We start from the raw sequence: 17,084 nt of genomic DNA on the forward strand, positions 1-17,084 counted from the left end.
GGCAAAGATGTGCTGTCCTACCACAGCCATACGAAAGTGAAGCGGCCACTGTGAGAAAGATGCAAAAAATAAATAAAACTATAACAAAAAAATAAATAGAAAAGCAAATACAACTTTGTGGCGGGCTACTGAGAGCTAGCAGCCCTCAAAGAATGCCAGCCACACACCAGCACTAATGGAAAATATACCATAATATTAAAGCACTTCTGTGGGTAAACAACTAGTCATGGTAAGTAGAAATCCCCACGATGTTTGAATAGCCACCATCTACGGGGATAAAAGAAGGATTTCTACAATATCTCATGTCCAGCCACATCTACATATCCACCATTTAGCTACCTAAATACAATATCCATCATTTACATAATTTAGTTCACTGTCTATCAACTATTTTACTGCTGTTATCTCACAAGGGGTATTGTGGCAGCTGACTCAATAAAATCATCCATGACACAATTCAGTTGACAGCAGGCAGTTATCCACAAAATACGTGGATGAGCGAGATTCAAGTAACTTGGATTCAAGCGCAGTAACTCATTCCTCAAAATGTCCTTGTGAACAAAGATATGTTGATATGTTGACCTTTTTGGCTCAGGCAGTACTAAGTGGAATTTATAAAATGACTTATCGCTACAGTTTTCAAAAATCTATTTTCACTATGAACTTGGATTATTAAAACAAAGTGGAAAATATATTTGCATCACTTTGCATGGTTTAGGGGTGACTTCTTTACTTTTCTTATTGTTATGTAAATCAGATTGCCCTACATTGCAAAGGCTCTTTTCCTTTGCATCTGTCACTGCAGTTTGAACTGCCGCATAAGTGCAAAATGGTGTTTGTGGCAGGCATATTTATTTTATATATATGTGGGTGGTGTAAATACATATTATAGCCCCTATATGTCGTTTAACTTCATGCCGGTGGTACAATTTATGTTCCTTTTACCATGGCCTTACAGGATGGCCGATCTGTGAGCGAACTCTGCCAGCCGAGGCATTATCCTTAAGAAATCCGCACATATTGAAGAGTCAAAACTCTGCTTTCTTCGCCTCCTCGGAAGTGACAAACCCGCTGCATCTCATTATATAATTATCTGCTGCCCGACTAGCTCAGACGCTGAGATCGGAGGGCCTGTGTGAACCGGGCGGAAGAGATGGCTGAACCGGCGGAGGAGTGGTGCAGCAACCGGGTCCAACTGAGGCTGGGGATCTGGGGGCGGCCTGTGCAGCACAAGCTGCGTTACTCGCTAGACTGCAGTAAAATCCAGGCGCAACTATAAGGCACGATCGGATGTCACTGAGCCCCTGCCGTGTGTGAAACTGAAGCAGACTACCCAGGTGCTCTGAGCAGGTACGAACCCCCTGACAAAAGGTCAGCGCAGCGGACAAGTTTACCTGATACAGTGGCTTAGACAAAGGCCAGTGTGGTACGAGATACTGGCCTCGCAATGCCACGACAAAATACAGTGTAGGTGAGGGGAAGTTTGGAGACCACTGGGACACTGTCAAGAAGGAGGAAAATTCTTTGGTGAAATATCTGTGCAGAGTCCATTTGTCTCACAGGCGCCATTTTGGGAGCTGTGGCGGGAGGAGAGTAAAGCCATCTGTGAGCCGCTGCTGAGACCCAGACGCCCCTGGGCCTATGACGCCACCCTGCCTCTGGGGCACACTGCGGTACAGGCAACATAGGAGGTCTGGTAATAGCTGTGAGTGCCACTGTGGGAGGGGCTGGACATTCACCCCGAGGATCAGACACTACGGAAAGAGATGGTCGGCGGGCTAGAGGCTGCAGAGTGCTACTGATGTGCTGTTGACTCTGAGGGCAGAGGAGCTGCCATTTTGTAGAGGCCCGAATATATGGACCTTGCGGTGGGTGTCTAGGCATCAGCCACATTGGGACCACATACATGGACAGGAGCATCTGTGTGGAGAGAGTCTTGGCACCAAATGTATGGTGAGCTATAGAGGAGAATGGTGCCCGCCCCGTTCATCGCAAGGCCTAGATCGCGACCGCACCATAGCCTGGAACATTGTTGTGAATGCCGCCTTCCTCCCACAGCTTAAAAGGAGACATGTGAGGTGATCTGTGGTGGCTAACAAAAAAATTAATACGCCTTGGCTGCAGCCGAACCACAACCTGTTGTTAATTGTGCGTAGCTAGCATAGCGGCGTGAGCAGAGGGATTACAGCGCAGACTGGACACAGCAGTGGGGGGGGGGGGGATTGAAGGGGGGGGGGGGAACAAGCTTCAAGCTCAACATGGGCAAGCAAGATGCCAAACAGCCCAAAATTAGTTTTGACCAACGGAGAGCGACTAGACAGATGGAATCAGACTCAGAATCTGCCGCAGGTGGTTCTTCAGAGGGCCCACTGGGAGATCAAGGAGAAGACATCCGCTTGCTCATGCTCGAAATGTGCTCCAGCCTCCGAACCATAGACTCTAAACTGGACACGCTGACAACACAAATGGGATCGGTGAAAACTCAAGTTGGAGTTCATGAGCATAGACTGGACGTGCTAGAAAATAAACAGTCCGACTTTCATGAATTCCAGGTGGAAACAAATGCTCAACTACTGCAAATGGATAAGCTACTGGGTGTGATCAGATCCAAAAATTAAGATTTGGAGGCGAGATTGCGCCGCAACAAACTACGCACCACGAGAATTCCAGAGACAATTGCGATCAACAAAATGGAGGTATGTGTGTCGGACATGCTGCAGGACCTCTTTGGTACGCACCTCTCACCAGTATTTGCGGTGGAAAGAGCTCATCGTGCGCTGGGTCCCAAACCCCCGGTGGGGGCCACCCCACGGACAATTTTGGCAAGATATTTGAACTTCCAAGATCGAGATGCGGTACTGTGACAGGCGCGCAAAATGGGGAACATTACACATCAAGAAAACCAGATCTCCTTCTACCCGGACTTAACACCAGCAGTACAGGCAGTGAGGCCAGTGTTTCTGCCGGCTAAGCGGATCCTATTACAGACTCAGATCCCATACTCGTTGCTGTATCTTTCTAAACTTAGTGTCACAAGACTGCTCGGCCCTCTTTACAGAAGCTAAGCCTGCCCTGAAATTTGCGAAACATGTGGGTTGTAAAAGGACCAAGAACACTCCGGGTCTGGGTGAATCGACTGAGCACCGTCTAAGTGATAATTACTTAACAACCTGACATTGTATTTTTCATCTCCTGTATTATGTTTATAATAGCTCCTAGCTCTTCTTTTGGGTTTAAATGTGGGAAAGTCTGTGGTTATAACTTGGTCCAATGTTTAAATTGCTGATGCTGGTATATCCCGCTGTTTGACTCAGAAATAACAACCCAGACAGTTTCGTACCTATTGATCCATGTTAGGATTGCCCTCAGATATCAGGTGACTCGGGAAACCACTGTTTTCCTTTCCTTGTCACAATCCTGTTTCGCTTTAGGCAGCTAGATCGGGATGACTAAAACCTGATACTGGAAAGACAGAGGTTGGTGTAGTTTATATCTATCGTTCTCCTTGTTTGATTTGGTGCTGTGCACTTATTGTGCTGTAATAATGCGGGATTGACTCCTTGCAGTTTCTTGGCCACCCTGCTAAGGTAGGGTAGTTTGCCGGTACTCACTCCCCATGGGAGATTTCCCGATCTTACGGTGTTTTGCATTTTCTTGTTGGGGGGCTTTCTTCAACCTGATTGGGTGGTTGGTGTGGGTGGGGGTTGGTGGGCTCGGATTGTTGTTGTATTGATGGTGTATTGATATGCTGCTGGATGACACACAGGGCAAGAAAAGCGACGATCATGTGCTATAAGGGTCGAAGCGATGGAACTTATATAACCTTGAAGTATGACACCTGGCCAGGTTGACTTGGAACATTAGGGAACTGAATGACAGTAGGAAAGCCAGACTGGTACCTTACAAGCCACAACGTAGATTTATGTATGCTATAGGAGACCCATCTACATAGCCAAACCTCCTCGAAAATTAAGCATAAAAGATGGGGATTCACATGCACATCTGTATACTCCAACTATTCTTGAGGGTTGGCTGTGTTGGTAAAACGTGGTCTGGACTGGAGGGAGAGAGAAATGCATATTTACCACGAAGGACTCTACATTATCTTTCTGAGTTCCCTGGGAGGCATCTTGATAACGTGGTTGCAATAGAAGGACTGAATATCGATTCTCCAAGTTTTTTTCAAGATATATGGGCAAAGATCAGGGCAACTGGATGCACCACAGTTCTATGGGGAGGGGATTTCAAAGCTGTTTTAAGTGATGACTTGAATAGACTAGGCACGGTGAGGACACATCACCCCTCAGCAAGCAAGGTTCTCAATTCTTTATTAAACGATGGGGAATTGGTTAATATCTGGTGAATGCTAAATCCACTAACAAGGGAAGGGTCATGTTTATCTGAACACCACAAAGCCTGGTCTCGAATGGATTACTGGCTGATGACTAGAGACGTGGCCAGCTGGGTGTTGGAGGTGTCGCTCCTGCAGAGAACGCTATCTGATCACCCCCCATGCCTCTTAAAAATTGCTCTTCCTGATACCAAACAAAGGGCGTTCTCTTGGATGCGGTGTTTCAAGAGGACATTCGCAGTGATATGATTGACTATTTCACCCTTAACACTTGTACCGGAGACACCGAGGCATCTCTATGGGAGGCATTTAAAGTGGTCATCAGGGGACAATGTATATCTAGGCAAGCAGGCGTTCTCAAGGCCATCAGACGTACATTGCAGAACATAGAGAATCAAATACAAAACCCGGTTATACTCTGAAAACACAAATACGCTTTTAGATCAGTTGAAAGCCAAACTGTTAGAACATGACGAAGAGGCACAGAGGGAAGTTCATTTCTAGGGAAATATACTGAAGCGGGTAGATACGGCGAAGGTGACAGACCAGGAGGGACACTTGCGTGCAAGCTTAAGAAACCACGGTCTGCTGCTTATATCCCTGAATTGATAAATGGTAGCGGTGGGGTGGTCAGAGGTCCAGTAGCTGTCCTTGAGGAGTTTTTTTCTGTTTTTGCCCATTTGTACACTGCCACGCAAACAGAATGCCCGGAAGGCATGCAGGCATTTTTGGACTCCTTAGCATTGGTCTGGTTTAATAATCGACACAGGTGGAGGACGTAGCTACTGTTATCAAGTTTGCCATTGGATAAGGCCACTGGATCGGATGGGCTTACGATCGCCTTCTATAAAGCCTATGTGGAGGAGATCGCGCCCAGACTTTTGGCCCACGAAACAGATATATCACTGCAGACAATGCGTGAAGCTATCATTATAACCTTGCTAAAACCAGGAAAATTGGACACTGACCTAAACTCATATCGACCACTGTCACTTATAAATGTGGATGTTAAAATCTTGGCGAAACTGATAGCGAATAGATTACAACCCTTACTTCCCCTCATAGCCCCACCAGACCAATCGGGTTTCATACCTGGGAGATCTACTTCCAATAACCTCAGAACAGTTTTTTCGGTCCTCCATTATTTCCATCAAGATGTGCAGGCTGCAGCAGTGTTTTTAGATGCGGCAAAAGCCTTTGACTCGCTTGAGTGGCCATATATGTTGAAAAAAAAATTTGGAGCGGTTGGGAGTTGGCCCCTCTTTTTCAGATGGCTAAAACTGTTATACAATGGCCCGTCTGCTAGAATACGTGCGAATGGTCTTTTATCCGATCCGATTACGCAGGGCTCGAGGCAGGGATGCCCGCTGTCACCTTTTGTTTGCCATAGCAATGGAGCCACTGGCTGCACGCATAAGACAACACCACACAGACAAAGGGATAGGGTTTAGCGCTAGGAGCCTTCTGATATCAATGTACGCAGATGACGTCACCCTCTATATTCTCAACCCTGCGCAAAACCTAGACACAGTATTACGAGAATTCATTCAATTTGGTGGTCTGGCTGGCATATCATAAACTGGGCTAAATCAGTAGTATTCCCCTTAACAGATAACCGTGCGGCAGTGACCTCTGAATTCCTGTTACAATAGGAAGATGAGAAGGTGAAATATCTCGGAATTTGGATCAGTTGGGATATACAGGAAGTGTGGAACTTAAACTATGGCAGAACCATTAATTGGTTGGAAGAGAAAATTGCTATATGGGCTGAACTTCCACGGTGACTAGCAGGAAAGATCGCATTGCTAAAGATGGTTGTGCTACCTAAATTCTTATACCTTTTTGTAAATTTGCTGATTATACTTAGCAACACTTTTTTAGGACACAGCGCACACTGTTAATATCTTTGGTGTGGGCGGGTGGACAGGCCAGAGTATCGTGGGAATTACTGAATCGCCCGCTTAGGCAGGGTATACTGGGTGCCCCTGATATGAAATTATATGCATTGTGTGCGCAGGCACATTTCTTGCATTATTGGGTCCACCCAACGCCATTTCAGCCAAACGTGGCTGTGTAAACAGACGCGGTGGCACCGGTTCCTCTACAGATGGCTGTATATCAGACCTATAGAAGACCCACGGATGTCATCGACACTTCAGAAACTCTGAGGTGGGCTTGGGATGAGATACAGCGACGGGCGGGTCCTCTGGTATTACATGCCCCTTCAATTACACTGGCGCAAAATCCAATGTTACCTAACATAAGAGATGAGATAAACAAGAGGGTTGCGCAGACGATGACACTTCATACCTTTGCGGACCTCTACCCGGAGGGGTTGTTTAGGGAACTCCCAACGGCGGAGGAAGGACAGAGAGTATGCTTTGGAGAGACTTTTCTCTATCATTAGATACGAGCTGCCTGTCGCACACTGCACGCTGAATTCCCTACCCAACAATCCGTTTTGGCGGCCCTGGAGAATTTGCTACGTATACCATCACCACGTAAACGTATCACTAGGCTTTACACACGCATGCAATCTGACGCCCCAGTGAGAGAACCAAGCGCTCCGCATAAATGTAATGCAGAATGAATACCCAATTGACTGAATTGTACCCTAATTGTAGACTCTGCTTAATTAATTTCAAGTTTCTGCACCGGTATTACAGAACACCCATTAGTTGACATCGAATGGGGCTTAGGGATGATAGCTGCTGCTGGCGCTGTGGGGAGTCCTCAGCCTCCTTCTTACATATGACATGGGAGTGTCAGGCACTTACTGATTATTGGACCCGCATCTTCATGTCTATCAATCCGATCCTGGGATTCGCACTGCCACCATCTCCACTTGTGGGAATGTTAGGGTATGTCGAAGATACACATGTAAAAAAACGCAAACTGCATGCTTTATTGTTAGTGTTCGCCAAGCGCCAAATAGCTGTCTATTGGGGAAAAAGAGGCGATCAGCGGAATGGATAAGGGAGGTTACCTACTGCCACGTCCAGTTCGCTACGTTCTGGGAATTAATGCCTCCCACTTCCAGGCCAAGAGAGATTTGGGAACCGTTCCTCACCTGGGTTCAGGAAAGGACAAATGTACTTGAGGATGTTTGGGAAAGTGGCTGTCAGCTCTGGAGATGTGTGAATTCATGAATGTGTGTGAATCGATATGTATATGGTTGAGGCAATGCGAGTAACTTAAGATGTCCTGCTGTCAAATTTTGATATTATGTTCCAATGTATACTTTCTCGTCCATACTGGTTCTTTGTACAAGAGACACATCGCTTGGGTAGGCACATGCTGACAAATGTTGAAAATGCGTGTTTTTTGCACTGTTGTATAATGAATAACCATACACCTAGTTGGTCTGTTGTTGTTAATGATATGTAGATGTCTACATGAAAATATTAATAAAGAAAATTAAAAAAAAAACTTTGACAGTGCCATTTTAAATCTAGAGCATGTGCACTGTGGCACGGAGTAGCAGTGTCACAGTGCGATAATACTTGTAGAAGTAGAATCCAAAAAAGGTGAAAAATCTGTGGTGACTGCATAGGAAAGACAACTCTGTTACAACCTAAGCTTTCAGAGTTCCCTAGTCTGGGTTTTGTTTGATTCATTGGCTTTGTTGATTGTTAAATTCTTCATGAGTTTCTACCCCACACCAATTCTCTTAAACCCTGGATTGCTAATTGCTGGACTGTGCTATCAAGATTCAAGATCTAAAGGGGATGTATTTAGCGCTCGACTTTGGGTTGCACAGTACGAATACACCCTATAACACCAGAAGCAAAAGGCTCTTGTAACAATCTGAGACCAGTAACATCTTATTGACCTGGGACTCCCAGTAATGTTCTCACACTCTTATTTATAGAAACCCCAAACTGCCAGTGACTCTGGCAAAAAGCTACTCTGTCGCAAACACAGCTGAGCCTTCTGAACAGCCCCATCTGCAGATAGAACCAGTTTCAGCAACCTGTGCATCTTGTATTTAGATGGGCTAGAGTTTGGAAAGATTATAATTAACAGACAGTCTCAGCATGGACTGGTAATAAAAAGATTCAGAGTTCTGCATTTTGCAAAGACATTACCATCTCATTGCAGGTAAGCAATGTTTTTCTATTGTGGTTTGATATTCATTACTCTAGATACTGATGAAGTGTGCTTAATTTGCCCTACATGCTAATGGCCAGTTGTATAATCTGGGTGATAGGCCATTATCATTATTATCAGTGATTCAATTCAAAGGCATTTACTCCTTTGCTTATTTAAGTTTAGCGTTTCTTACTTACTGCTTTCACCTCCAATACCTTCTCCACTGTCCAGTAAAACATTAGTCATTTGTGAAAGAGGGTTTCACTCTAATCACCTACATTATTAATTTTAAAAAATTGTTATCTGTACGGGTGTATTTACTGACTTCTATTGGCTGCTGTTAGCGGGACTGAATGCAGTCTTTTCTGCTAGCCAGTAGAAGACACGTCCTCAGACGTCATGATATTGAATTGAAAATGTACAAGAAGGAAATACAGGCTGCAGTTATCTTTGAATTTCTCCATCCTTCTATTTTCTTTAACATGGAGTACATACTGATTAATATGTTGTCAAAATGCATTGCAATGATGTTGCTGTTGAAAGTTGTTATAAAATTACTTTTGTATTTTGAAGGTTGAAAGTACAGATGACATCAAGGAACTTGATATAAGCAGATTTGTACCAAAAGATGTGGATGATATGGGTATTACAGTGGCAAGTCTGGAGAGGTTCAGCACATATGGTCAAACAGCTGGCAATGACGGTAATTTCAATAGTCCTATATTAATTGTTTATTTTTGTAACAGTGAACGTAGTTGAATTTAACATCTTTTACTGGCTTGTATCCTAAAAAGTGGAAAAAGAGTAAAGAAGCACTTTGTCCGCTCAAAGGAGTTAGTACAAGTCTGTTAGACCGAAAGGTTTAGCAGTATAGAATACAGGCAGAACTACATGCAGGTACTATTTCAAAGAACAGCCCAGAAGATCGGTACGCTCTATACTGACCGTGGACTAAATTTGGCAGGAGGAAGTAAAGGTCGTGAAAAATCCAGCCACTGTAGCCGCTGTATTTCCACGCATCAACAAAAAGTACAGAGCGCCTTGGGACTCCCCATCCTGCTTGACAGGACATCCCAAGCCTGACTCCTGTGATCTCTCAGGCGGTGCAGTGGACATTTAAAAACCTGTCTACTCCCATCTCCGTGCCATCTGACAAGGAGGGGCACCGACTGGATAACATTGGGTTTCAACTATGTCTGCAATTAAGGTACGTGCAGCCAACTCCCTCCCCATTCTGGGTCGCTACAACTGTCTGATGTGGTGCCATCATCTACCTCATCCCTGAGGATAGATGAACTGAAGCAAGGAAGTTCATGTTGGAGGGCGAACACACATCGTTAGAAATTATAGACTGCACCATAAACATCGCCTCCATAGGCTTCTGTCAGTTAGCCGGCGCTGCTGTACTAGGATTCCAAGGATGGCTACAGGCATACTCGTTAAGTTCAAAATATTGAACATGGTTTACGACGGGGACACGCTATTTGGCAAGCACATCAATGATGCTCTCCTTGCCATTGAGAAGGACACTGATACTGCTACATTTCTAGGCACTTTCTAATAGCGCAAGGTGCCTTTTAGATGGGCGTGAGGATGTGGTTTCCCTTTATTTAGGGGCGGATACCAGGCCTCACAGCCATGTCCGTCATACCAGCCACAATACAGTACAACATAAGAGCAGCAATCCTATCGGCAATCCTCTACGGCACGTTTCTCTAAACAAGGGCCTCGCAGAAGACTACCTCCTCAAAGCTGTAACACCGATCACAAACCGAGACCTTCTCTAGGTACCAGCTGCAACATCCTCTCACCCCGCCTCTGGCCATACCCTGGAGTCTACAGAATGACCACCAACTACTCTGCCAAAGAGACTCCCCTTTGTCTTCACTTATTGAGGAAGGAAGGTCTCCAAGGCAAAAATAGAGAGGGTCCCACTGGCTCAGTAGGGAAAAAAGGTATACTCCCGTTTTTTCCTCATCTGCAAGAAATCAAGGGAGTGAAGACCTATCCTAGATCTCGGGAAGCTCAACAAATTCCTCTGCAAGCAATCCTTCGGGATGATAACTTTCTGCGACATTCTCCATTGCCTCATTAGCGGATACTTCTTTAGACCTGGAAGACGCTTATTTCTATATTCCCATCTATCCCAAACACCGCAAATATCTTTGTTTCATGGTAGCTGGTACTCATTACCTCCCCTTCGGTCTCACCGAGTGCATGGCTGTCACTCATCACTTGCATGCCACCAGCCCCGTGCAGGATCAGTGATGCACCTCACGCTTTATAGTTTAAAAAGAGATTAAGTATTTTTATTGTGTACAGATCAGAAAGCCATAAGTGAGCGTTCTTACCAGAGTTTCATATGTTCCACTCTAAACTGGGTGAGAGTGGGACATAGTCCTAGAGTTCCACTCTGGGTAAGGAGGAGCATATTTTTTAGTTTGTATCGTCCGTTGATTGTTCACATTTCAATTATGTGTATCATTTCTGGGATGAAACATAGTATATCTTTGCTATGTTCATAGCTCACCTCCAGTGCTCATTTCCAAAGCCCAACTTCTTTAAAAGCCTTGTACCCATATCCTAACTATCGGCTATACTCTGTTTGTTATGTATAATACCGGAATGTAAACCTTCAGAATTATTTCCTCATTGTTCCGTACTCACTACTTCAAGGTGCGATTGCCTATTTGGTCCGCTCTGTATCTCTGGGTCATTACTGTCATTTGCCGTCACGTGACCTACACATCATTACAACAAGGATCCTTAGCGTAGTTCCGGTCATGTGATTATCTCAGGGGCTATACTCCTTCATAGAATTTCATCCCCACAGTATTGGAAAGGTGTTTTGTGTAACCGTCCATTATATTAATTCTGTGTGCCTCATCCAAATCGAATATTCTAATATTCTTTTACATTGAAATTTTAGTCAGTAGTGACCTCGAACATGATTCTTATCCTGTGCAATTTTGGAAAGCTGTTGTATGTAACCCGTCAGTATATTAATACTGTGTGTCTTGTCCAAATGAAATATTCCAATATTTCTTTACATCAAAACTTTAGTCATTAGGGACCTCGAGCATGATACTTATCCTGTGCTCCTTACCGAGGGGGTACTCCTCAGCAGTCGTCTATACCCTCATATCTTGATGTATGTAATCAGTTTTTATGTGAATAACCTCCCTTCGTATCCATACTGTATACATCAAACACAATTTAATTCTTTGGCATAGAGTTACCAATTAGGTTTAAGTGGTAAGGTGTTCGTACGTATTTTATATTGCCAGTCATAGTTGTCACCCCTATTTATCAGTCACATTGATGGTGTTATTGCTCTACAGATTTTTCATTGAGTGCATACCATGACTCAATGTCTAGATCTCTATTAGGTGTACAGATGTGGGAATAAAACTCCTGTACATTTATCTATTCTGCTCAACCTAGTCTATATTACTCTTAGTAATGGATGTAGGATGTCTTGATGATTACTCTCCAGACTATTCAGGTGGGGCCATGGAATCGCGTCGTTCAGTACCCGTTTATCACTCTTTAGCCTATATAATCATCTTTGTTCACGTTTAAACAAGAATGATTTTATGTCTGTAACACTCGTTGGAATAAAAGGTTTATCAATAACCACCCAATTTATATCCCTTTCTATATGCTTTTTCTCAAAGAAATGTTTTGTTAGCCTAGTTCTCCAGTATTAGGGTGTCAGTCATAGATTCACATGTTTGAATATTCCCCGTCGTCGAAGTGGGAGTCCCACAGTAAATAAAATAGCAATAACATACCAATAACATATGTATGTAAATACATAACACATGAAATAGTAGTAGTAAATACATAATAAAGGCTCAAAAACCAATTCCTACATAGGAATACATGATGGAGTGAAAAAACACTTGTAACATATTCCTGTCATTATGTTAGTCCAAACTACAGCCAATCAGGCGCCAGCATCCTTCCAGAACCTTCTCCTCAGAGCTCAGACCCTCAGATTTTCTACCGCACGTCATGTGAAGGGAGTCTCCCTGAGCTCTGCTCAGTTTTCTCCATTTCTTCAAGTTTTCCTGTCTTCTCAACATGTCAAGTAAGAAGTCTTTATTTAGACCTTGCTCTTCTTGAGGGAAACTGCGTCTTTACTCTGAGGACCCCCAGAAGAAGTGAATTTATTGCCTTTATCCCGACCATGAAGTTGGTAGCTGTAGGTTTTGCAGGACTTTCTCTACTAAAACCCTTGAGGACAGAGAAGGCTGTCTCCTCATTTGGCTCCAACGTCTTAAGGATAAGGATTCAGCATTGTCAGATGCAGAAAGTTTGCAGTCTGGACCTTCTCATGCAGCCTCGAAGCATAGTGGTGTGCAGGATATGCCTTCACCTTTTCTAAAAAGGAAAAAACTTTCCATGTCTGTGGCTCCTGCAGTGTCTTCACCACCTCCTACTACCGCTACGCCCACGAGACCTGGCTATCAGGCGTCTTCTGCTGCCTCCCATCATGTTTCTGCTCCGAAACATGTTTCATCGTCGACGGGAGCGTTAACGATCGTCCCGACGACTATCAGCCTTCTCCGGATCGTCGACAGCGACAGGGACGACGACATCAGCCTCCGGATCGTCGACGACTGCTACGTCGACGTCATCCATGTCGACGAAGGTATCACTCAGCTTCAAGACTGTCTCGTCGACGATACCTATTGCCTCGTCGTCGGCGAAGAAATCTGCTTCGTCGTCAGCAAAGTCATCGTCGACGAAAGCTCACAAAGTCTTCTTCGTCAACGAGGGCTCCGTCGACATCGACTCAGTCGCCGCTGGCTTCATCATCGTTGACTAACTCCACGTCTACAATGGTTCCGTCGACGGCGGATTTCTCTACGACTTTGTCGCGCCTCTGCGTCGACGACTGTGGTTCCTTCATCGTTTGCCTCAATACATTTGGTGCCTTTGTCTTCCACTGGGTCTGGCTCTTCCACCGCCGACCCCTTGCACCATAGTCTTCAACGGCCAGTTGACCAACTATCTCTTCCAGATCCACAGCCTCCCTCGCCCATGTTCGCCACGGGCTCTGAGCCGGATTCTGAATCTGATAATGATATGGGTGATTCTTTCAGAGTGGCACGCAGTCCATCAGATTTGATTATTAAGTGCCAGGATTACGGTGATGATGATGATAGCGATGACCAGTACTCTCAGGCAGAAGAACGTTCTATACAGGTTCCTACTGCGACATTGCCATTGTCGCTCATCTCAAATCTCCAGCATATGTTGGATGACTACAACCTGCGTTGTAGAGGACTGTTTCCTCTATGATTTTAAAAATCAGCCATTCAAACAAGTCCACACTGTACCCATCATAGACTTTATATGGGCTGAAGGGGTGAAGCTCATGCAAACTCCTAATTCACTGCCGGCTCAGCTGCCTCGCCTTGAAAAGAAATACAAGGCGCCGGTAGGATCTCCAGCGTGCCTTGTCGCTCATCCAAAACCCGACTCAGTGGTCACTCAAGCTGCGCAATGTCGTTCCGTAATCCGGCATCACCAATTTCAGCTCCTCCAGATAGGGAGCGTCAGCGCCTGGACGCTATTGGACGCAAGTTCTCCACTATGGCATCCACTACGGTGAGGGCGGCTAATGCTTTAGCCATCTTAGGCCGCTACGACCGCCAGATGTGGTCGGACTTGTCTGCCCTGGTGAACCTCATCCCTGACGCTTCCAGGGCTGAAGCTTTACAAATCCTGCAGGACGGAGAGAGGACATCTGAGGAAATCATTGACATTGCGTGTACTGGCTTTCGTCAGCTTGCTGGTGCAGCGGTCTTACGAAGGCAGGGCTGGTTACGGTCCAACTCTTTCTGCCAAGAAGTTCAATCCAAGATACTGGGTATGCCATACGACGGTGAGTCGCTCTTTGGAGCGCACATAGACGAGGCTTTGCAGGCCATTAAAAAGGACACTGACACTGCTCGCTCATTGGGGACTTAATAGTTTTGAAGCAGCCATTTCGGGGTGCTCGCGGACGCGGCACCTCCTCAACTTTTCGTGGAGGAAACTCTAAATACCACTCCTACCATCAAGGTAACCAACGTTACTCTTCCAACCAACAACAGTCCTCCCGACAGCAGTCGTCAAAATCCTACAGGGGAAAATCCTCGTATAGAGGATCCACTCCCAAACATCAATGACTTGTGTATCCCCCCCAGCGTTGGTGGTCGAATCTCGCTGTTCTTTTCTCAGTGGTCCTCCATCACCTCAGACCGCTGGGTTCTGGACATTGTAAAAAAGGGCCATGCTCTAGAGTTAATCAAGATTCCTCCTCCCACTCCACCGTCTGGCCCTCCTCCTCCCCACCTCAAGGAGCTTTTCCATCAAGTTCGTCTTCCAATTCAGAAAGGGGCTGTTGAAGTGGTTCCCAAGTCAGAGAGGAAAGAGTTTCTATTCCTGTTTTTTCCTAATACTCAAGAAGACGGGAGATTGGCAACCGATTCTGGATTTGCGAGCGCTCAACAGGTACCTCAAGAGCCAATCCTTCTGCATGCTTACACTGGTAGAGATCCTGCGTCTAATCTCCATTAGCGACTTCATGACCACCATCGACCTACAGAATGCCTACTTCCATGTTCCAATTCTTCAAAAGCATCGGAAGTACCTGCGCCTCCAGGTGGGACGGAGAGACTTCCAGTTCAAGGTTTTGCCTTTCGGCCTCCGATCCACCCCTCGTGTCTTCACGAAAGTATTGGCTCCAGTAGAGGCTTACCTGCGTCTCAGAGGTGTCCAAATCTTTCCATATCTGTACGACTGCCTACTCAAGTCAGTCTCGCAAACAGCTGATTCAGCACACCCGTCTTTGTTAGGACGTGTTTCGATCTCTCGGCCTAACCATCAATGTCAACAAATCTCAGGTCGAACCGGCTCAAAGCAGGACTTTTCTGGGAGCAACGTTGGACACAGTGCTTTCAAAGGCATTCGTGGCTCAAGAGCGTCAACAAAAGATCCTTTGCTTGGTGTCTCTGATTCGGGCAAGACTGTCAATTTTTGTCCGCATCTTGAAGTCATTTCTGGGGTTGGAATCGTCTTGTAATGCACTGATCCCAAATTGCAGACTTCGGACTCTCCCTATTCAGGAGGAATTGGACGTACAGTGGCGTCAGGTCTCCGGTTCTTTCAACGACATCGTGAGTGTCACCGCTCACATGAGATCAGCTCTCCAGTGGGGGCTCAACCGTCCAACCTTGCGACAAGAACTTCTTTCTTCTCCACCACTCCAGAACTCACGCTCACAACAGACGCCTCATTAGAAGGCTGGGGTGGTCACCTTCAAGGCCTTTCCATCAAGGGCAAATGGTCCATCAAGGGCAAATGGTCTCCGCTTCGTCGTTCCTGGCACATCAACAGGCTGGAGCTGATGGCAATTTTTCTGGCACTCCAGTTCCTTCCTGCGATTCAAGGGGAATCAGTGCTCATTCAGACGGACAATACCATCAGTATGTACTATGTCAACAAGCAGGGCGGAACCAGGTCTCCACTCTTGTGTCGGCTGGCTCAGTCGATCTGGGATTAGGCAATCCGTCAAGTTTCCCTGACGGCTGTGCATCTGCCGGGCGTCTCCAACATCCTAGCGGATTCCCTCAGCAGGTCCACGTCATCGACCCACGAGTAGGAGTTACATCAACCGACTCGCGACCTCATTTTTCAACGATGGGGTCGTCCGTCTCTGGATCTCTTTGCAACACTGGAGAACCGGAAATGCCCATCTTACGCAAGTTTGCATCCCCACCACAGGTCGTGCGGAAATACCCTTTTGATGAATTGGTGCGATCTATTCGCCTACGCTTTTCCTCCAAACCCGTTGGTGCCTCGTGTGCTGTGGAAGAAGCGGAGGCAGCCCTGCCGCATTCTCCTGATCGCCCCAGATGGCCCAGTCGGGCATGGTTCTCGGAGTTGCTCCTTCTGTCCCAGTGCGAGCCCATCCTCCTTCATCCTCGACCCCTGACGATGGACAAGGGTCAAATTTAACATCCAAACCCCTCCTCTCTACAATTGTCGGCCTGGAACCTGAGCACCTTGAATTTGCGCATTTAAATATCTCGTCGGAATGCCGTGACATTCTCGCTCAGGCCAGGGCATCGTCTACCATTAAGACTTACAAGCTCAAATGGAAGAGGTTCTGCCATTGGTGTGTGGATACGAATATCCATTCCACTCCGGAGCAGCTACTTCCGTTCTTTCTGGACCTGGCTCAATCCAGGCTTTCCCATGCTACTTTGAGAGTTTTCTTGGCGGCAATCTCTCGTTTCCGGCAGGATGGCTCCTCCTCTCTCTGCTCTTCCAGAGTAATTTGTCAGTTTTTCAAAGGGCTGTTCCGGAAGTTCCCACCTCTTCGGCATCCTCCTCCCACTTGGCATCTTAATGTCGTCTTAGCCCAACTAATGAAGGTGCCATTCGAGCCTATCCATAGGGCGGACCTAAAGTTTCTGACATAGGTAGCCCTTCTCCTTGCTCTGACATCTCGTCGCGTGAGTGATCTTCACGCTTTCACGCTTTCACTGTTAAACCACCTTTTCTTCAATTCAAACCTGACTGTGTGGTGCTTCGCACCAACCCAACTTTCCTGCCGAAGGGGCCTACGGATTTCCATCTAAAC

At 46.0% G+C, this 17,084-nt stretch overlaps 1 protein-coding gene across 1 annotated transcript in view; it reads left to right on the plus strand.

The window, feature by feature from the left end:
• ZC3H15 (zinc finger CCCH-type containing 15) overlaps nucleotides 1-17,084 on the plus strand; it is a 283,862-nt gene that overhangs the window by 250,977 nt on the left and 15,801 nt on the right. The window contains exon 9 of the mRNA XM_086955460.1: nucleotides 9,017-9,146. Within this exon, the coding sequence (XP_086811586.1) occupies nucleotides 9,017-9,146 (130 nt within the window). The remainder of the gene's footprint in view (nucleotides 1-9,016; nucleotides 9,147-17,084) is intronic.

The sequence above is a fragment of the Lissotriton vulgaris genome, chromosome 2_1, assembly GCF_964263255.1.
Source record: "Lissotriton vulgaris chromosome 2_1, aLisVul1.2, whole genome shotgun sequence".
In the NCBI taxonomy this organism is placed as follows: domain Eukaryota; kingdom Metazoa; phylum Chordata; class Amphibia; order Caudata; family Salamandridae; genus Lissotriton; species Lissotriton vulgaris.